Here is a 22838-nt window from a genome sequence, read left to right as displayed (position 1 = left end):
CGAAAATTGCTCATTCCAGAAGACACAAACCCGGTTCATCCGGTTGCTACAGTTGGCACCAAGTTTGGCAACCCCAGAACAGCTGGTTGGATACTTTTGTTTGTTAATTTTGTTCTTGTATAGCCTATGCTGTGTTTCACGCTGAAAATGTCGGAGTTATTGCTGATCGCGGGTGTTGTGATTGGGGTGTTGATGATATTTCGTACATATGTAAGCGGAGCGCGATGCAAAAGCAAGGAAAAACTGCATGGAAAGACGGTCGTCGTTACAGGTAAAACGAGTCGTTTTATGTGTCAAGTCAATCTTGCCAGTCGTTTAAAGAACTTCATGGAGACTTTGTGACGGTGTGCAGGTAGTAACACGGGTATCGGTAGAGCCACAGCGGTGGATTTAGCGCGGAGAGGCGCGAGAGTCATTCTGGCCTGCCGTAACCAAACACGCGGCGTGACTGCTGTTGCTCTTGTGCAAAGAGTGAGAACATTGTCTTAACCCTTTACCTTGGAGTCTACGTTTCTAAATGTGTGATATCATAGTTATATGTCACGTATACTGTTTTTGTTTTAACGCAGGAGAGTGGGAGTAAAAATGTGGTGTACATGCACCTGGATTTGGCCAGTTTGAAATCAGTGCGCTCCTTTACAGAAACTTTTCTCAAGACTGAGAGAAGACTGGATATTCTCATCAACAATGCAGGTTTGGTTTAATTCGAAAGCACATAAACTTTAAAATGAATACATCAGCATTCAAACGCTTGGGGGTAGGTTTTAATGTTTTTGAAATGGTCTCTCACGCATTTTTTGATTAAAAATACAGCAGAAACAGTAATATTCTGGAATATTGCAATTTTAAAAAGCTGTGATATATATATATATATAGCCCCACAATATTCAGTGTGCTGGTTTTGTAAGGAATAGTTAGTGAAAATCAATATTTCATATAGAAATCTATACCAAGCTCATACGTAATGCTGCCTGATATCTGTATTTTAGGTGTTTTTATGCAGGGTACTACTGAAGATGGTCTTGGTCTTATGTTTGGCATTAATCACCTCGGTCACTTCCTCCTGACTAATTTGCTGCTGGATAGATTGAAAGAGTGTGCGCCAAGCCGCATTGTCAACGTGTCTTCATGTTTACATAATTATGGTAACCTTGACTTTGACACGCTTCGCCAACACAAAGAGTTTGGAGTAGGTGAGTCTTTCTGGGATGTCTACAGGATATATTCCCACAGCAAACTGTGTAATGTGCTCTTCACACATGAGCTCGCAAAGAGGCTGCAAGGAACCCACGTGACCTGTTACAGCCTCCACCCAGGTCTGTCTCTCTCCTATACTGCTACTTCAGCTTCATAATTCATTTTATATGTAGGCAGTAGGCACACTTTATCTACACAACTAATTTCAGCAGATTGAGCAGAAACATAATGAGCAACATTTTAGTCAAGTTATGAACATACTTGTGACTTACAGTGTGTATATTAACTAATTTGTTTGTTTCTTTAGGAATCATAAACTCAGATATTAACCGTAATATGAATAAAATGTCCAGGAGGCTATTGAAACCCGTCGCAGCTCTGTTCTTCAAGGATGTAGAGGCTGGTGACCAGACAACTCTACACTGTGCCCTGCAGGAGGGCATTGAAGCCCTGAGTGGCAAGTATTTCTCAAACTGTGATGTGCAGAAAGTGAAAGCCAAGGCTCAAGATGATGCTGTAGCCAAAAAACTATGGGAAGTGAGTGAGACATTAAGCGGTCTGTCTTGAAACCACTCTGAGACTTGCATGCAGGATATGTTGTAATCACTACGCACGAGTGTAATAATGTGATTTATCATTTTAGCTACTATAATCATGTTTTACATATTTATGAAAAGAACATGAGACTTGGGCTTAAATTGGGCTTAGCTTGTAGTACATGACTTTGTTTTAACAGATGATCCACATATTGTTGTGATTTTCACTTGGAAACAAAAAAATGTTTGGACAGATTGCTTTGTTATTTTTATAGTAATAGAGAACCAGTACCATAGACAGAAAGTTTTGCGAAATACAGATATAAAATGATCATGAGAGTGCTTCTTTGGAACTGTGACAGACGTAAGCATTGTAAGCTGCAAAAAAAATGAAATACAAATAAATCAGAAACATTCCCTGCCTGTTCATTTTTCATTTATTGATGTCTTTGTAGGCAGGGTGTTTAGCTAAATCATGTTTTAATGTTATTAATCATGTTATTATTCATCTCTGCATGCTAATGTCTTTTTAAAAAGCTGTATAATTTGTATTAGTTAATGTATGTGGAACTAACATACATTAACAGTATTTACAAATTAACTTCAACCTCCATCAATAAATGATATACGATTTTTTCATTATTTATGATACCTGAAATGCATTAGCTAATGTGAACAAACTGAACCTTATTCTAAAGTGTTAGCAAATATAATCGAAAAGAAGTGTTGAACACAACAAATGCTATGCACAATTATTTATTTAATGTTTTTTCTGTGACGAACCAACAAAACAAATTAACTTGTGGTATAGGAGTCATATTGCCTTGAGTTCCTAATGTGATCTCATAACTGAGCTATCTTCTGGTGTAGAACAGCTTTCATTTCTGCACACTGCAAATTGTCTGCGATTGTAGTGAAGAAGTGACGCGTGTTGAGTCCCTGCAGGGCAGTGCAGCTGTCGGGGTAGGCTGAGAGCACGGCCTCATAGTGGGACAGGATCTCCAGTGCACACAAGAACAGCACCTCTGGCTGGCCAGGTATCATCACCTGCACATGGAGCACGTGACAGAAGAGCTGAGTCAACACAAACAGAACTTCCTGACTACAAGCTCCAGAAGATTTGGGGGATGCCGTGGTGGACTGCAGGGGAATCTTCTCTGTGACTGAGCTGATAATGCCCCTCATTGCATTGCCGTAGAGCCGACCTGTATGCACCCAGCCTTGAGGTGGCAGCCAATCAGAACAGCTCGAACTGCAGAGCAACTGAAAGACACGCAGAAGAAACACTGATAGCCGCATCTCACCGGCAAACGAGCGTAGGTCAAGTAACGGAAGGAAATCAACGTATTCTAAAGAGTATGGCACATAGAGTTTGTTTGACTGTAAAAGTTCTTGTAATACTTTCAGAAGTCTTTCCCATTCCCTAGATGTGCACCATGGGAGTAACTGACACACAGCAACTAACAGGCCCTTACTGAACATGTTAATGTCATCTGGTTTCAGCAGGTTTAGCGATAGAGATTTCAGCATTTCCTCTTGAACACAGTCTGATAGAGCGCAGCATTCTAACCATGCTACAAGTCCAGTACCTTGTCCATACTGAGGCAAGTCCAGGCCGGCCCACTCCTGCTCAGGAAGATCACAGACTGACAACAGAGAACTTGGAACTTCATACTTGAAATGTTTTCCCCACACATCCTTCAGGTAAAAACGCACGGTCCAATCCAGTTCCTCCACTTTGCTGTAGAGCCAAAAGAGAGCTCTGGACCAAACATCAGGTGCATCGGCTACTTCCTTCCCAACAATTATCCCCAGTGTATGCAGTACAGACAAGAGCAGGTCTTTGGACTCCATGGAGATTGGCGTCTCACGACTCTCACCCTCCACCGGCTGGTCCCAGCACCTGTTGCACTCATTCAAGAGCTGAGCTAGACAATATAAAAGCGGGAATGGAGAGCATCTCATTATCCAATGTGTTGACTCACTTATGGTCTCCTGGCTCAGCGCACACTGAAGAAGTCGGAGGCAAAACCCTAAGTTGCTTGAGCTGGGAGATGCTGGAAGAAGGTTTGGCAGGACAAATGCGTGTAAGGCTTCTTCCGGAGGGAGGAAACTCAACTTTTCTCCCATGCATCCTGTTATGTTGCACTTCATCAGCTCAGTCAAGAATTGTAGAAACTGGGTCTCTTCTTGAAGTGAGGATAGCTTGCTCCACACTGTGTCCTGCAGGCATTTACACAGCAGGTTGTCATTGTGAACTCCTGGTGAAGACCCGAGACCTGAGAGCTGCAGGAGAATCTTGGCTATCAGAGTGTGAGCTCCAAGGTTGAAAACAGCCATGTGGCAACATCGCCGCAAAGTGGCTTCAGGGTTCTGGAAAGCCACCCCGGCGACAGCAGAGACTGCTACGTCAAGGCTGCTATTTGCACCAATCTGAATGATGCTGTTGAATGCCAGATTTAGCTCCTCGGAGAAGCCTATAATTACGGAACTGGGAAGAAATCCATGAAGACCTTTTCTGGAGATGGAGAGCAACTCTGAAAGTACAGCATTTTTGTCAGCTAAGGACAATATGGAAAATATGTCTACAATAATATTCTTGAGCTTTCTGCAGTGCTGAACATCAGAGTCACTTTGACATTTAGCTGTAAGGGTGGAGATCAACGTCATCAAAAGATCTTTGGTTTGAAATACACATGCATTTCTCTCTAGGCACTGAATCCATTCCACCTCACTTAAATCTTGACCTAGCTTGGAGGCAAACAGTCCAGGAAGGCCTTCAAACCCCTCAAGACGATGGTCTAAGATGGTCATAGAAATATTTGCTACTTCTGCTGCAGAACATTCAGGAACAGTGAATGATAAAGATGCCAGTAAGCCTTTCAAAGTTACTCTCAAATTATTCAAAGTCTGTCCATTTCCAACCAGGTCTTTAGCAAGTGATGGCTGCTCCAAAGATGGCAGAACTCTATCCAGGCTATCTTTCAAATGGATCGCCATGACACTTGGGTCATTGCTGGGCATCTTCAGAAGACCCATAACCTCCCAGGAGCATATAATCTCAAGAGTGACCTGCATGGCCTGAATGAATGTCATTCCACACGGCTTGGTCGCAGCAGGAGTGAGAGTGGCAGCAAGGTCTCTCAGAGCATCGCGTATGATCTCAATCGAGTCAGAACCATCCTTCGCTTCATTTCTCTTTTTAAGGCTCACTATGCTGGAGATTTTTTGGAGTTTAATTTCTATGGAGAGATCAGCAGTACTGCTTAAAAGGTAGTTGGTATACATTGTGTCCATGCAATTTGAGAGGGCAAAATGACACAACTCAGAGGAAGTCAAATGCTCTTTTATTTTCCTCAGCCCCTCAAATAGTATGTATACCATACATGTAGATGTGGATTCTGGGTCAGGTTTGAATCTTTTTGATGCCAGTGGTGACGGCTCAGACGTGGACGTCATGGCGCGTGAACACTGAGCTGTAAAGAGCTGGTCTATGGCATCCAGACATCCTCTCTTGCCTTTCAGTAGTTCCCACCACACATCCAACAGTAGCTTCACATCTGCCTCTGTGCTGCTGCTTGTCACATGATCAACCAACAGCTTGAGCTCTCTGCACCGTTCAGCTGGTTGAAAGCACAACAGAAGCTCCACATAGATGGTAGGAAATTTCATTGACTTTACCAGCTCAAACAGCACAATGTGATTGATGCCAGGAAGGCTGTTCTGTACAGCAAACAATGGGTCTTCCTTCCATCTGATGTCGATGTCCACTCTGTTATTCACTTCTAGGATCTTGCTCCACACGATACAGAGAATCTTCTTTCTCCAAAGCAGTCTGTCTTTGGAGTCTCTGAGCGAATGTTCACATATCTCTTTGACAGCTTTAACAATCGGAGATCCAATCCGATCCCAGTCCTCTTTCTTTAGAGATGACAGTGGCGCAGGTTGGCATATCTGATTGGCTAATAAGAATCCTCCCTGTAGCACAGCTGTCTTCTCACAGCTCATCCATGACTCTGAAAAAAAGGTGTATCAGGTATTGCTTCTTTCAGGCATGATAAATTATCTGATCTAAAATTATCTGATATTGTTTATTTAAAATGTGTAGGTGTCCAACATTTTTTTTTTATTTCTCATCCCATTTGATCTAATTTCGTCCCATTTATTTAATAACTAGAAAGTGTTTTGTCTCATGCATTAAGTCAATGTCATACAAGATGCTGATATGATGCATTAAAAGCAGCTTTCAGAATTTTCTGTCATTCTGTTTGTGATTACAGATGAAATGGAACACTTTCTGATTATTTCACGATTCAGTGGTGCTGCTTAAATCTAAGTCCAAGTCTAAAATGATCATTTATAAGAATAGAATATAACCTTTTAATAGTTAATAATTAGTTAAATAATGGCGTTTCGCGTAACTGTATATTATTTCAACATACAACTAAAAGCGGCTAAGATACAAGTTTTATTTAACAAGTTAATAGAATATGTAACTTATTACCTTGATCCATAACTGCTATGCTTTCAAAGAAACGTCACCAAATAAAGTCACTCATATCGACTGAACCCCCTCGCTGAGAAAATGATCACGGCAGTTACCAGATGTTTACACATGTAAATCTGACAGAAATATTAGTTTTCTCAGCACGTTTGCTTTAGTTTTCAAATGAAGAGTGTGCTTCCCCCGTCAACGTAGGCGGATGGAGAGCGAAAGAAAGAGGGGAGCACGAGCTCATGTTCCGTTTGCTGCGTTTCTCTAGCGCTCTCATGTGGACAGTGGGGTAATTGTTTAAATCGAAGCTTTTAAATCTTTTAAATTTGTTCAGTGACATTTTCTATGGGTATGCATTTCTATGGGTTATTTATTATTATTATTATTATTATTATTATTATTATTATTATTATTATTATTATTATTAAATAACACGTATATATATATATATATATATATATATATATATATATATATATATATATATATATATATATATATATATATATATATATATATATATATATATACCTTACAGTCTATGGTATTCTCCATAGACTGTTCTCTCATTCACCGTGACGACTTCCGCTCTGCAATCTGAGAAACCCGGAAATATGAAAATGGTTAACGTTTGGCCATGTTTTACTGAAATGTGTCATTCTCACACAATTTCATGATATATACACAAAATGACGATGATAAACAAATGTTTATTCTGGTCGCTAAAAATGAAACTAAAATTATTACAAAGGCTGCGTTCAGTGTGGGAGTGAACCGAGTGAACGAATGATTTGTCTAATTTGTCAGTTAAGACAACGAAACACGAGCAGTCGGTTCAGTTTGAAGCGAAACGAAAGAGAAAGTAGCTACATTTTTGCATGGCGTTTTTAGGAAACTGGAATGGTTGTCCTGAGGACGAGATTAGACATGTTGTGGACTTTTGGGGGTCTTATCCTAGCACTTAAGTGCTTAACGTTAGGTATTTATAAATGGATTTATAATAACGATTAGGCTATATTGCTGGAGTCGCCAACATATTTTGCTTTGCTTCCTTTGCTCGTGTAATGTTTCGTCAAAAGTTAATTTATACATATAAAATGAAATAATTAAACAGAAGTATTATTCATAATATTTGGAAGGAAATAACTATTAGATTAGTTTAATAATAACGTCACTTTTATTTAGCTGGGTTGTTTATTTCGGGAACTGTGTTAGCTATTATGCTACTAATCATTAAGAATTAGGTTTATCCTGTTATTATTCTCTGTATTTACTGAATTGTTTACTTTGACCAGGTGTAAATGGATCAAAGTCAGTTTATGATTCTCAGTGGCTCCCTTGTCAGTTTGTGGATGAAAAACTTAATATAAATGAAGAGGGCCACATAGAAACCAACTATATCCACAGAGAGGCTGTGGTTCAGTTTGGTAATGTTGGTGACAGCCCTTTACATCCCACTATTACGTTCCTCATCACAGGTAAGCAGAACAGCAGTTGTAACCTTATTATTTCCTTTGCTCTTTAAATAATATACTATTTTCACTTGTTGTGTCTTATGAAGGCTCTAAAGTGGATATGAGGCGTTACTTGGAGGGAGATGAGGATACGCTACACTGTGAGATTCGCAGGTACAACACTGGAGGGATTGTAATGCGCTGGCCTGTTACAGGAGCACAAGATCACGACCTCTGGTTCACCTGTACGATACGACATAAACAAGGCTTGTTCGCCATCACCACCTTCCTCAGACACACACCTGCGGCTCCTGGCCAAGTACAGGCGGACAATCAACAATCGATAGCAGTTAATGATAGAGATCTCCTGACAACATCAGGTAACAATCAAACAAGGAGGCAAGAAAGGTTAGGTTTAGGAAAGGTTAAGGTGCCTTCTAAAAAATATATCTATGATCTGTGGGGGTTTTTTTAGTGAGCAATCATTTTGGTGAAATTAAAAGTCATCTTTGTCTTTGATCATCATGACACATGCACAGTGTTTACAGAGCTTTGATGAATGATGATCTGAACACAAGTTGACTTTAAAAAAACATAAACAGCCACAACCACCACTGCATGCCAGTGCAATCAAGGGATTCGACCTCTACTTCTCCCTCTACCATATTTTAATGTTTCATCCTCTCTTCCATATGTGTTTTCCAGCTGCGATGGTTGTTTTGACCCGGACTCCCTCTGTGGTGGTGGGATTCTTGAAGGAACCAAACCTGCACTGTCAGTTTGCAGTGGATCATAAACTGCCTAATGTAACAGTGGAGTGGAGACTGCAGCGACATGGGGAGCGCAGCAAACTCTTTAGCTATTTCAGCCGCACAGGGAAGAGTGAAGGTAGCGGAGTGGCTGTCAAAGCCATTGCCGCTGGAAACGCCTCCTTGAAACTTCCACCCACTAAAAAACTAAGCGAGGGCACATATATCTGCTCTGTGATGGTTCCTCCTCTCCATGGAAGCCATGATATTCCCCTTAGCCTAAGTGGTGAGATTAAATTTGATTACATTCACATTTATTTGTATACAGTTTTTTACAATATATTTAGTTTAAAAGCAGTTTTACAGAAAAGGCATGTTTCAATTATTGAATCACGCATTGGAATCACACAAGGTATTTCATCCAAAAATCCGGTCACCCTCATGTCGTTTCAAACCCTCTTTGGAACACAAAATAAGATATTTTGACAAATGTTTCAGTGGGTTTTTTTCCCCTCTCATATTTGAGCCAAATTGACTTATATTGAAAAACTAAAACATTCTTCAAAGTGTCTTTTTTTTTGAGTTCCACATAAGAAAGTCATACAGGTTTGTAATGGCATGAGGGCAAATAAATGGCAATTGTACTTTTTTGTGGGGGTGAACGATCACGTTTATCCCTCTTTCAAACTCAACAGAACAACCTCGTGTGTCTCTGAACGTGGGCTCCACCCTTTCTGTAACACTTGGTACGGACCAGAAGCTAATATGTGATGCAGAGGGGTACTATCCTCTGGACGTAAACATTGAGTGGTACCGGGAACCATTCGGGGGCAGTCCTACGCCTTTCTTCCTGAAAAATGTTCTGTACTCAAGTCATCGACATCATCAAGATGGCACATACTCGCTCTCAGCCTTCTTCCTCCTGCAGCCTAGCATGGAAGACTCTGGATATAAGTATACGTGCAAAGTTACCCATAAGTCCTTGCTCACTCCCATCCGCAAGAGCTTTAATCTCATTGTTACAGGTGAATCAGATGCAACACAAGCACAGAATTATTCACACAATTGGAAAGTCCCTAAATATCCTTTCGATTAAATTTGACAAATAACCACTAGGTGGCAGGCATAATATACCATTATGACTGATTTTCAGAACTCTTCGATTTACTTTTTCTTTCTTTGTTTTATCACAGAACCTGACTCTACCTGGTGGTATATTATAGCCATTGGATTTATAATTTGTATGCTCGTAATTCTTTATAATGCGCTACCTCCATTTCTTGCAGGTAAGTCATTTGTTGCTCATAAATCCCCATGAGTTGTATTGTGCATCCATCCTTTTAATTGTTTGTTGCAAAATTGAATAGCAAACACAATTTGAACAATCTGGTCACATTAGCAGGTAACATAAAAATCTTGTTTTTTTCACATAAAGAAAAAATAATTAATTAATAGTTTTTTGTGTAACAAACTATTGGCTTCTTGATTGGCTTCATCAGTCGGTCTCCTCTCCACCAATCAGCCGGTGTGTGGTGGGAGTCGTGGCGCAATATGGCTGCCATCGCATCATCCAGGTGGATGCTGCACATTGGAGGAGATTCCGCCCCTTCTATATATAAAGTGCTTTGAGTGCCTAGAAAAGTGCTACATAAATGGAACGTATTAATTATTGTTATTGTTGAGGCATTCATATGCACATTATTTATAATAAATAAATAAAATATAATTGATAACATTGATTTTTTAATTATGTAATGTTGGGTAAGGTACTATAAAAAAGTAGTTTAGCTAGTAATTACTAGCTAGTAATTGTATCTTCAACAACGCAATTATATTACTGTATTAATTATTCTCGCTAAAAAAAGTAATTATTTACTTTTTACTAATTACATCCTAAATAATTTTTCTTATTTGGAAAACGCTGTTTTGATCTCAGCGTCCTACATCCCATCTCCAATTCTAATTATTTGTCATCAATAAACAGTGACAGTGTGGCTGATAAGTAAATAATTAATCAAAGATTAAATGTTATCTTGAAAAAAATGTATTTACTTGTTCCAAATCTAATATTCTTAATATTTTCTCTTGTTTTAGGACGAAAAGCGGCAAAAAAGGTGAGGGATAGCTTTATAGAATAGAAGAGTAACAATAACATTTTTCCTAACGTCTTTTTGTGCAAATGAACATGGACTCCAGCTGTATATGACTGAGTATGAGATGAATGGGCTCTCCGTACTGCTTATGTTTGTGTATGTGTGTGTGCTGTGTTTTACACTTCTTTGTGTACATGTATGTGTAATTACTGGCATATGTGGAAGTGTGACGTAAGTGTGTGCGTCTATTTGCCATATGTTCAGTCTCAAGCGCTGTATGTTTATTTTGTGTCTCTTATGTGCAGAGGTTTTGAGAGCTCATGCCTGAGGTTTTAAAGTACGCTGTCATGGAAACAGACAACACATCTCTCCCTCGTCTGTCTCTCTCTCCCCTCATCCCCGCCATCTCCTGCTGCTGCTTTCGCCAAGATCAGGTGCTCTTCGTGGGGAAACAAGGAGTGCGTTGTGAGCTGTTATTGCAGATATCACGGTTTATGTCCTTGTTTGCTATGGCTGATAAGGCACTTTGGCACTCCAAAAAGTGAAGAAGAATTTGCTTTCTGGGTTGTATCGTCATGCCAATTTGGCAAGGAATTGGAATGCAAAGTGCACTATTGATTTTAATAATTTAGAGTGGGGTTAAGTATAAAAAAGGACACTTCAGTTGCACAAAAAATAATAATGAATTAAAATAAAATATGCCTCTGATGCTTGAAATAATGTACTTGGACTTTAATTTTAAAAATGTGTAAAAATGTTTGGATATAAATAAAATGTTCTGATTGTGTCCAATTGGAATATATCCATCTTCAGAGAACTTTGAGTGATGTTTGCAATGCTGTTTTCCATTTGCGGTGAAAGCCAACACCAGTGTCGCTCTGGGGCTGGTGGGATTTTGAAGTATTCTTGGCTAAATACGCATCTCTGGACAACACGAAGCCCCCCTGTGTGGCATCTCCCTGACTCCCAGTTATCTAAACTATAAACACTTCACTGCGGAATGGCAGCTGTTCCCAAATGGCACTTGGTACATTCCCCTTCTCACAGTACCCTCCTCATCATCTCTCTCTCTCTCTCTCTCTCTCTCTCTCTCTCTCTCTCTCTCTCTCTCTCTCTCTCTCTCTCTCTCATATCCCAGTTACAAGTCTTCGAATGCATAATGGGGCCATTCTAAGAAATCTTATATGTGAATTTAGACTCATGTGCATGCGATGATGGAGAAACACTAGCTTTTGTTTTATCTCAAGGTTTGTCCAGTGGTGATGCTGGTTTGTCTCATTGGAGACTAGCGTGCCTGGTGGGTCAGCAGCCAGAGGAAGGTCAGTGCTCAGCCAAGCTTTGCAGTTCTACGGAAACAGCTGCCCTGGGACCGTATGAGGCTTACGGTTTGAGAAATCAAGAGTCTCTATTACACCAACTGCATAAACGATGGGCTGCCTGCCCTTGACCCGTGATCCGTTATTAGCCCTGTCAGTTTCCATTCGACCTGTTGGCATTTCAAAAAGCATTCAGCAGTGGCTTGTTTTATTTCGGCTAATGGGTTGTGGAAGCTAGAGACATTTTTCTAGCACAAATTAATCAACCAAGCTAAGCTAACGATCTATTGAATTTGATTAACCTCTCCAAACCTTAGTGTGCTGCAATTGGCGACCATGTGGCCCTGGTTTCACCACAGATGGGATTTAAAAACAAACAGGCCTGGTCACTCTGGGAGTTGGGGAGGCTATGTAGTGTAATTCAAAGAGAATTGAGGGAACGGCTTGTTTTGTTTCCAAAGCCCAGAAATGCAGAGCCATGTGACTGCTCACGGTGGTCAGTACTCTGGGGAAATCAATAATGGCTGAACTGATTGTTCATAGTTGATGAGTAAATATTTCTCTAATGGACTTTCAGGCACAATGACAGGATTTTCACTTAAGCTGCTTCAACCAGTTCACCCATAAAGTCATCAAGTCATAATTTACTCGCCCTCAATGTACTATTTTAAATTAGCTTTTATTTTTACATTATCAGTTTTCATTTAAATTTTATTTAGAGATAGTATTTTTGTTATATGCTTTTGTCATTTGTATTTATTTAATTATTATTTAATATTTCTTTTTAGTGTTAAAGGTGCACTATGTAGTATTTTTGCAGTAAAATATCTAAAAACCACTAGGCCAGTGTTAAAATGAATGTCCTGTTGCTCACAAAGCGTGTGTTTATGTAACAATCGCTCCAGCGGCCTTGCTCCGCTCCTCAACACTCGCTCCTGCTCTGCTTTACACTACAGTAACGTTAATTATCACATCTATGAACATTATTTCTGCCTGAGTCCTATTTCAGTCCTATTTTTCACCAGCTGTGAGGTGAAAACCACATGTCCCAAGATTCTGAGGTCAAATTTAGCATCATCAAACTGTTACGCCTTTGTTTTGAATAGGCACCCTCTAGCGGAAGGAAAAATTACATAGTGCAGCTTTAATTTATTTTCATTTTATTTTATTTTCAACTTAATATTAGTTAGTTCCCAAGGCTGGGAGCAATGTAAGGGTGAGTAAATGATGAGAAATGTCGTGTGTGTGTATGTGTGTGTGTGTGTGTGTGTGTGTGTGTGTGTGTGAAGTGTTTCTTTAATGCCATATTTTATTACATCTATAGTCTGCTGCTCAGACATGAGGGAGGATGATGCTTCATTTCGCCTGATTCTAGTCACCAGGAGTTGAAGTTGTGGTTAAGTGTTTGTATGTAGAGCAAATTTGTTCTCCTGACTGTACCAGATGGTCTACTACTTTACAAAGTATCTGCTCAGCATTTGTCTTAGCAGGCCTATTTTGTCGCATTAACTTGCTAGACATTTGTCTCCCATAAAATTCCAGCTTTCCAGTAAATGTTTCAGCAGACACTTTTAACTTTTCCCCCAATTCTTCACCTTATCATCAGGACTATTAGACTGTCTTTTTATACTGTCTTATTTTCTTCTCCATATGTCCCACTCCCCTTCCTGTCCTGTGTGTCTGTGCATGTGTTTATTTTTCCTGTGATGTCCTGGCCCTTTAGCTTGTGTGGCCTGTGTTTGAAGTCTGGTGGTGTGAAGATCCAAAAGAGAGACTTTCCCTTGGATTTTTTGGTTCTCTGGTGAGGGCACTGGCTTTGCACTCCATCAGACCCCTCACATTTAATGGGTGGAATAGAATGGCATGGAAAGACTTTGCTCGTCAGTGCTGTCTGAGGTTTCTGCCTTTTAAATTTGAACCTCTCTTGCTCGTCTCTCCCGTTACGGTCTTTCCACCTTCCTTGCATCTCTACGCTCGGGCTTCTCTCTTTGGCCAGCACTCCCAAGACTAGCTGACATTACGACTTGTATTATTTTTAGACTGAGAGATAGTTGGTTGAGACACTGTGTCTTTTCACAGCACTTAATGAGACCTATGATGAACACTGATATGCGTGTAGTAAAGATCAGGATGGAGATGTGCTAGACATCAGCGTCATGGTTATTTCATAGTTTTGGGATGTTCAGTTCTAAATAGAGGTTTAACCAAATCCATGCATGGCCACATCTGATTTAAGGTTCTTCACAGAGTGCTCCATCATTACAGACGCTGGGGTTAAAGGGCCTGGCAAGCTGCTCTGGCAATAAAATACTTGGTCTAAATACTACCAAGATATAAACAAGTTTATGGCTGTGTAATTTAGCATGTTCACAGGGGTAAACATTTTAGCATCTGGAACATGATTTATACCATTCTTATAATTGTGAGACAAAGTCATTAAATCATAGTAAAGTTAGGCTATGTCCGAAATTGCATACACACTATAGGTATGCTGAATAAGTAAACTTGTCTGTTTTAAACACAAAAATAAGTTATTTTTACTTTTATTGTTATTCTTTTGGTTTTTAAACGAACATTTTTAAATAAGTCTTATGCGCACAAAGGCTGCATTTATGTGATTAAAAATAAAAAAGTAATATTGTGAAATATTATTACAGTTTAAAATAACTGTTTTCTATTTGAAAATATTAAATGTATTCCTGTGATATCAAAGTTGAATTTTCATGTCACATGATACTTAATTCTAATAAGCTGATTTGGTGATCAAACTGAATTTATTATTATTATCAATGTTGAAACTAGTCAGAATTCTTTCATTAATAGAACATTCAAAAGAACAGCATTTATCTGAAATAGAATCTTTTGTAACATTTTAAATGTCTTTACTGTCACTTTTGATCAATTTAATGCATCCTTGCAGAATAAAAGTATATATATTTTTTTGGTTGTATATAATGTTACAAAAGCTTTTTACATATATATATATATATATATATATATATATATATATATATATATATATATATATATATATATATATATATATATATATATATATATATATATATATATATATATGTTAGAATTATTTCTGAAGGATCATGTGACACTAAAGACTGATGCTGAAAGTTCAGCATTGCCATCACAGGAATAAATTACATTTTATAATATATTCAAATATAAAACAGTAATTCATTTTTTTTGTTTTTTAATCAAATAAATGCAGCCTTGGTGAGACTTCTTTTAAAAATGTTTTAAAAAATTGTACCGATCCCAAACTTTTGAACAGCAGTGTATATGTTGCCAAATTGTGTCATTGCATTATTTTGATAGACTTAATATATATATATATATATATATATATATATATATATATATATATATATATATATATATATATATATATATATATAAAATCTTTAAAAATAACTTTAACGAACTGGAATGACCCCAAAGCATCCTTCAGATGAATTAAAAGGGAGGGTGAATTTTTATACAGGATGACATTTACTATCATATGTATTTAATTATACAGTAAGCCTCTGGGGAGACCGCTTTCTAATAATATCAGTCCAAGAAAAACTTAGTCTGAAGATCTGTTTAAATGGCTTGGGAGTTTGTCTGAGAGGGGATCTACACATCAACACATGGAATCATGAGAATGACATGAATGAAAATGGATATGGCATATAAAGGTCTCAGGGAGCTCAAAGCTAGATGATAATAGTTTACTGTCTCTCAGCAACCATCACTTTGATGTAGTGTATATCAGTTAAGTCGGTAAGTATGCAACATATACCTAAACTCACATCGCCTGAGGCTGTTGTTGTTGTTTTTTCTGTAAAGCGCAGAGGCAGAGAACAGAAGGGGTAATTGTTCCACGCCGTCTGTGGAACAAACCTGTGGATCCATGTAAATGAAAGCCAACTAAGAAAACAAAACCTGATGAAAGTGCTTAGCTGAAACTAAAACACACCTTTAAAACATTTAAAGGGTTGAAGATAAGAGAAACAGCCATGTATACGTGCACACACACACACACACACACACACACACACACACACACACACACACACACAGTCTCCCTGCTGCCTTATTAGAAAATTGGGCAGCATATGGTGTTACACATGTTTGTGTAGTGCACACTCGGTCATGATGTCATGGGGCAGACATACTAAAATGCTTAGCAATCGTTCAAAGCTTTAGACCATATATGATTATGTTCTCCGAGAGCTGCCAGGAAATATCGTCAGGTTTTTCCTTCAGTCATTTGTCTCTCCAGATGCAGAGGTGATTAAAGATGAAGCTGTCAGCTGAAAGAGAGCTTCAGAAAAAATTTGACGCCACAAACTGTGTGATCCGCACAGCTCGCCTCCATATCGCAGCTCTATACTGTAATTTAAAGGCAGCCATCTTTATGTCTCTGTTATTTCATAGGAATCATAGGGGGAAAAAATAAGATCCTAAATACATTCCCCTGCTGATCTCCCATAAATATGTGACTGTCCTTGAATGCAGTGGATTCAAAGAGTGGTTTGTTGGTAAAATACGTCATACTCTGTATAACATTTGATGTTTTTCCTGCTTGTAATCTGATGTGGTGTGATTTGCGCAGAAATGACTGAGGAAACAGATTCCTTTTGGAAGAGAAGACCAGCTGAGAGGTCAAAGGTCAGGATCACACACCCTCCCCTGCAGCGCTACACGAGAAGGGTCAGCGGGACAGATTCCCAGCCATTAAAAGGGGTTGGGACAGAAAAGTTTGACTGGCCACTGCCCTCCCCTGACCCCTGTCTACTCTTACGCCTTGTGGACCTATGCTGAGAAATGAAGTCATCCACACCTTTTTATCAGGTCTACTGGGGCCCAGTCATTTTCTCTATCTCTTCACCTGGTCTGTCTTTTCTAAAAATGTTTATCTTTCTCCCATTAGTCATTTGGTGTCTGTTGCCCCTGTCAGCTCAATCAAGTGTGTTTGCAATATAGACACAGTCATCAATAGCTCTGGCGCCCATCGCCTGGTGTTCTTTCTTTTTATTTCTTATGCAGAATTTTATTGCACAGCTCTCAGAAATACTTAATGTTGATTGGTCAGGCGCAACATTCCATGCTCAAATATTTTTGCATAACCTCGAAACAGTTTTTGATCATTGTTCCTGGCAGACAGTTACCTACATTGTGCTAGTATCTTGTAGTCTCTTTCTTATCACATAATAAAAAAATGAACTCAAGTCAATGTTTCATGCCCATGAATCATTAAGTGAGTACGTAAATAAATACAGGCATGGGCATTGATTTTCCTTATAATTATGTTGATTTTTTTCTTCCAATTTTTGACGGACAATCTAGTGAAATGGATTATTGAAAAAGAAAATAATGTTGGTTGTCAAATCGGAATGCAATGCAAGACGATTGTAAAAAAAAAGGGAGGACAAAATGATTGTAGAAGTTCGGCGAATACCACCAGAGAAAAACTATTTCAAAGTCCAAAAATAAATTAACACATATCCCTGGATGAATCATCACAATAAGATCAATAAGATACATTTAGGATGGATTTTCATTTCTTTTTGACTTTTCCTTTCAATACTGACTTAAGTGTTTTGTTCTCAGCCACATATCGTCTTAAAAATGTTTTAAATGTTTTTAAACTATAAAAATAATGAAATAACCAAACCATTTTAACATTTATTGTGTGCAAATGATGCATTTCAATTTATTTTATGGTCAAATTGTTTTTTCCTCAGTTGTGATGTTCTTTATTAGTTAAAGAAGCATGTGTGAAGAAATACATTTCCAATGAATTTGTCAAATTATGCAACAAAAAAACAAAATGGGCATGTAACTTGCCAGCTATAAAATTAGCTTATCCAAAGCAAAGAAGCCTGTTCTGGCATTTGTTTGAATTGTTCTGTGATACATTGACTTTATAAATTTGAAAGTGTGTTTATTTTTTACAGGACCACAGGTAAATTGTTATTCTCCATTGTGTGTTTTGTATTTGAGCCTCCTGCTGCATCCACCTCCTCACGGGGTCAGAGGCAAAGCACGTCCAGCACAGTCGCCTCACAGTCACTGGTGTGGAGATGTAGGGAATGGCCTCAGAAATAATTGGACAGAATGTCTCGGAGCGGTGTGTGGGAGAGCTCTGCTGATACTCATCCTGCTGCTCATCATTCATTTTCATTCATACAGGGATTACTTCTACAGGGAAAAGAAAGACATCATCTTTCAACACCACTTCTCTGTTCAAGTCTGCATTCGACTGATCTGGGATCAGAGACACCTACCAACAGCTGAATTTATCTCTGACCAGTGCAAGAAGCCAACTTCTACCGACACACTTTCTTGTCTCTGTTCAGCTCTCTGTATTATGTCTAATCTCCTGGACCTCTGCAGTGCGTCAGACCGGTCCACCGGGCTTATCATGAGCAGTGACAGACGCCCAGCAGTCGCCACACATCCCTCCAGCACAAGCTCTGACCTCTCCGACCTGTCATTCCTAACAGTAGACTGGATCACAACCACACATGGTTTTTATCCATATAATAGAAACTCAATACGGTCAAAACAAAAATGGACAGATTCATTTTAAGGACAGAAAAAATATGTAGACATTCTTTAAAATAAATGCTATTTTATGTTTCACAGAAGAAAGAAAGTTATACAGGTTTTGGAATAACATTTTTGGATGAACTGTCACTCTTCCCCCTCACTGAAAATGATCTGTGTCCTGGCAGATAACCTCTTTCAGGCCCATCCTGCTTCTGCTGCTATCTGTCTGTGGGTCTCCCTTCAGCTAGACGTTAAAGGAGATAAATGTTCTATAGGCTATAGCACCATTCATGCAAGTCAAATGAATCAAGTTAAAGGGTTACAATTCCGATTTTTTTAAATAATGTTCCAGACCCGTAAGACGTTCATTTTTGGAACATAAATTAAGATATTTTTTTTTTAATCCGATGGCTCAGAAAGGTCTCAATTGGCGGCAATGACATTTCCTCTCTCTCAAGACCCTCTAGCCCATCTCACTGCAGTGGTTCTACAATAATTTTATGAAGTGACGAGAATAGCTTCTGTGTGCAAAAAAACAACAACAAAACGACTTATATAGTGATGGCCAATTTAAAAACACCATTAAAGCTTCGAAGCCTTATGAATCAATCAATGTATCCAATGAGCGATTAGTAGCGATAAAGTCACGTGGTTTCAGCAGTTTGGCGGTTAGGCGCTTGATGCAAATCAATAGGCTTATATTCATAACGCTCCGAGGCTTCATGGACTTTTTAACGACGTCTTTAGTGCCTTTTATACCTTTTATGGGTCTTGAGAGAGGAAATGTCATTTCTGTCAATGGAGGACTTTCTGAGCAATCAACAAAAATATCTTAATTTATGTTCCAAAGATAGGTCTTACGGGCTGGAACGGCATGAGGGTGAGTAATAAATTACATTATTTTAATTTTAGGGTGAACTAACCCTTTAAGTTAAATCACAGAAGCGCAACATCTGCCATGTTGTCAAGTATCGGTTCAGGGCTCTCGGCGGGTTCGAGTGCACTGGACACACACAGAAAAATACAGTGTCAAAATTGTACCTTTAGCTTGTCGCTGGGGCAGTACCCTTAAAAGGACATCTTTGTACCTTTTTTAATCCTAAAAGGTGCATATTAGTACCTTTGACTACAAATGCGTACCTTAAGGTACTACTATGAACCTTTTTGTGGTAAAAATGGTACAACGTTGTTCTTTTAAGGGTACTGCCCCAGCGACAAGCTGTTGTACCCCTAAAGGTACAATTTTGACACCCTATTTTTCTGTGTGCAGTTCCTAATATTAATATCTAAACTACAACCAATAAAATATATTTCCAGGAAAAAAATCACTCTGAGACTTAATTGAAATGTTTATACGAATAACCACACGTTTTCGTTTTTATTTTAAAAGTTTCACAATAATAATAAAAAAAGCAACAACAACAACAACAAAAAAAAACTAAAAATAACAAACCAACATAGTCTTAACCCTAAGCGCAGCCCCACTTTTTCTTTTTTACAAAACCTTTTATACCTGAACTTATCCTGGGGCGTGGCCATAAGAACTTATGACTTTCATTATTATCATATTGTAATTCCTTTATAAGGTAAGCTACTTGCCTTGAACTCAAGCAATCATAATATTTTAAGACTACCACAACTTTTGCAACAAGCACATTATTTTGTCTTTCTTTGAAGCGGATACTTGGAAGTGTTAAGGCCCCCATCAAAACCACACAACTTTTAGTTTGAACTTCCCCTTTTAAAGATTCCATGGTTAGAAATCAGCAAACAGTCATGTTTAGCTCATTAACACTTCTAAACAAGAAAATAAAAAACATCTAAAATGCAAAATTAGATAATAATATTTAAGTATATAAAGTGTGCAGTATAAATTTAATTGGTTATCAGTTGCACTTACACTAATATGAATATATCACTTTTGTCTTTTCTTGATCTTGACAATATTTCACTGTATTTTTACCAGGGTGCATCACAGCTAATAATGAGATACAAAGCACTCTTGCTAGAGGCCGTTACTCCAGTGGCAGGTGTATGAGTGATTACATACATTTGGCTCTGATCCCTTACAGGTGAGCACATGCACGTATGCCACGTCAAAGCCTGTTATTGCACAAATCAGTAACACTTTCGCTCTGAGCTCACGGGCCTGCTGTGATGTGTTTGTGTTCTGTCAAAGGCTGATTTGTGTGCAAAGACTTCATGCTAATAATATGTTGAAGCTCACTCTCAATGTTCATTCCAAAGTCTCTTTGTGGTCAAACAATTAGGAGTGTTACACATACTCAAACACACACAGACACCTAGTTTAATTCACCTGGAGAGGCCTCTGAGCTTCAGCCTGTAAAGGGCCTCTCAACCGTCATGGTGAATAGCTCACACCAAATGAAAGATTTTACAAGGGCTTGCATTCTCTTGCTCTCACACAAGCCTTTGTTTGGCTGACTGTTTATACAGAAGTGCTTGGAAATAAGCAGTATTGGAAACTGGCAACTAAAAGAATAAAATATAAAAAATGTAGCTGACTTTCTATAGCTTCTTAACTTTAGCTTTGGTTGAAGTTTTGTTATATTATATTATGTTATATTATATTATCCGGGTAACTGAAATCAGCGCTGTACAGGTTTACTTTTTGGAAGTTTTTTGTTTGGTGAGCCGTGAGCTAATACAATATTAGAACTCAAATTAATATTTGGTGTAAAATTATTTAATTATGTCAACCATGTATCGCAGACTCACTCTTGTTTAATAAAAACACAGCTTCTGCCATTTTGCAACAATTGTTTTTGTACACTGCAATGGATTATAATATAGCAAACAGGTAAGATTTTAAAACAGTTTCATCTCAAATCAATATCTCTTATCTCAAAAATTATTTATTTGGCAAAATGCTGTTTAATAAGTGGAATGACCATACCATATACCGTGAAATGTAGTTTGAATTTGCCACTTAGCAACTGCTTTCTTTGTGGAAGCTTAGCTTTTAAAGACCTAAAATATTTCAACTCAAGTCAATATTTAGTGTCTAATTATTTAATTATGTGGCCTGATCCCCAAATTTTATTATAGTATATTATATATTTTTCATTTTTAAAATTGAGTTCAAACCAATTTTGACTGACCATTGCATTCATTCTTTTACAGTATATACAGTTAGAAAATGCATTATGGGGCCAGTCAAGTCAAGTGTGAGCCATATAACATAGAGTTAAAGACTGCCTATTTTCATTTAATTCCCTTCATTTAAACCACTATTGTACATGCTGACATCAACCACTAATAGAAAAAAATTGTTTTTCTTCCCTCAAGTGAGAAACCAAAATGTACATTCTCGGCACAGCTCATGAAGCTCTCATCAGGAACACAGTCAAATAAGCTGATCATTATGCTGTCCAAACCACTCCAGACTAGTGCACATATCCCAGCTCATCGCTCTCAGCATGGTTACACTAATACCAATGATGATTTTCCAAGTGCACTGCTGTGTATTTTAGCATCTGTGCGTGCGCACGTTATAGAGTAAGAGGCCTCTAACGGTTAAAGAGAGGATGATGTCATGCAATATGAGGTGGCTGTAGGGCAAAGGAGCCTGTCTGTGAGGTTTTAGCATGGTTTCGGTACAGCAGAAGAGATTGCAGAAACAATAGATGGATATGACAGAAAATGTGTTTTGGCTTGTGTTGCCTCGATTACATCACTCTTACTTGCTTCCTAGGAAAAAATATCATTGCTAAAGTATTATTCTTGGCATAGGCTACAAACTGATAGTTCCTGCTTCTCATGAAAGGCCTGCCGCTTTGCAGAGAAGATCGTGACTTTAGTGTGTGTGCATTTGCCCTCTTTTAATATACTCGTATACACTCCTGTTCAAATGCTTGGGGTCCGTCATTTTTTGTTTTGTTTTCAGACGTCTCAACAAGGCTGTATTTATTTGAGCAAAAATACAGTAAAAATAATAATAGTGTGAAATATCACAATTTAATATAAAGCATAGCGTCAGATCTGGCAGGTCACGTTAGTCAAGCTTGCATCACCTCACTGTCAGTTGATAATATGTCTGCCGGAATACGATGTCTATCACATCATACATACTTAAGCTCTTTCTTAATATCCCAATGATTATTGGCATAAAAGAAAAATCTATCGTTTTGACCCATACAATATATTGTTGGCTATTGCCACAAATATACCCGTGCGACTTATGACTGGTTTTGTGCTCGAGGGTCACATATATTTTAAAATGTAATTAATTGGGACGGCAAAGCAAATTTTTCAGTCCTCAGTGCCACATGGTTCTTCAGAAATCATTCTAACATTGATTTGGTGCTCAAGATACATTTCAACATCTTTCTTTTGGTTCTCGGTTTAAGTTAAATAAATACCATGATTCAATGTGGTCTCAAACTTTTGGACCCCACTGTTTTTTTTTTTTCATATGTTTTT

The 22838-nt window shown here is 38.3% G+C and overlaps 3 protein-coding genes across 3 annotated transcripts; 2 read left to right on the top strand and 1 right to left on the bottom strand.

The window, feature by feature from the left end:
• On the top strand, positions 1 to 2300 carry dhrs13b.1 (dehydrogenase/reductase (SDR family) member 13b.1). Its single transcript, XM_067450668.1, has 5 exons — positions 1 to 271; positions 353 to 471; positions 570 to 693; positions 990 to 1316; positions 1505 to 2300. The coding sequence occupies exons 1-5, from the start codon at positions 127 to 129 to the stop codon at positions 1762 to 1764; spliced, it is 975 nt and encodes a 324-aa protein (XP_067306769.1). The 5' UTR covers positions 1 to 126; the 3' UTR covers positions 1765 to 2300.
• A 173-nt stretch (positions 2301 to 2473) lies between these two features.
• Positions 2474 to 6470, bottom strand: gemin4 (gem (nuclear organelle) associated protein 4). Its single transcript, XM_067450665.1, has 2 exons — positions 6238 to 6470; positions 2474 to 5749 (listed from the first exon to the last, which is right to left on the bottom strand). The coding sequence occupies exons 1-2, from the start codon at positions 6245 to 6247 to the stop codon at positions 2577 to 2579; spliced, it is 3183 nt and encodes a 1060-aa protein (XP_067306766.1). The 5' UTR covers positions 6248 to 6470; the 3' UTR covers positions 2474 to 2576.
• A 383-nt stretch (positions 6471 to 6853) lies between these two features.
• LOC137084418 (tapasin-related protein-like) lies at positions 6854 to 11332 on the top strand. Its single transcript, XM_067450667.1, has 8 exons — positions 6854 to 7207; positions 7524 to 7706; positions 7790 to 8062; positions 8388 to 8717; positions 9127 to 9456; positions 9625 to 9717; positions 10526 to 10545; positions 10830 to 11332. The coding sequence occupies exons 1-8, from the start codon at positions 7129 to 7131 to the stop codon at positions 10836 to 10838; spliced, it is 1317 nt and encodes a 438-aa protein (XP_067306768.1). The 5' UTR covers positions 6854 to 7128; the 3' UTR covers positions 10839 to 11332.
• The last annotated feature ends 11506 nt before the right edge of the window (positions 11333 to 22838 follow it).

The sequence above is a fragment of the Pseudorasbora parva genome, chromosome 8, assembly GCF_024679245.1.
Source record: "Pseudorasbora parva isolate DD20220531a chromosome 8, ASM2467924v1, whole genome shotgun sequence".
In the NCBI taxonomy this organism is placed as follows: Eukaryota; Metazoa; Chordata; class Actinopteri; order Cypriniformes; family Gobionidae; genus Pseudorasbora; species Pseudorasbora parva.
The sequence above is the reverse complement of the archived record's forward strand: the minus strand, read 5'-3'. Positions and strand labels throughout refer to the sequence as shown.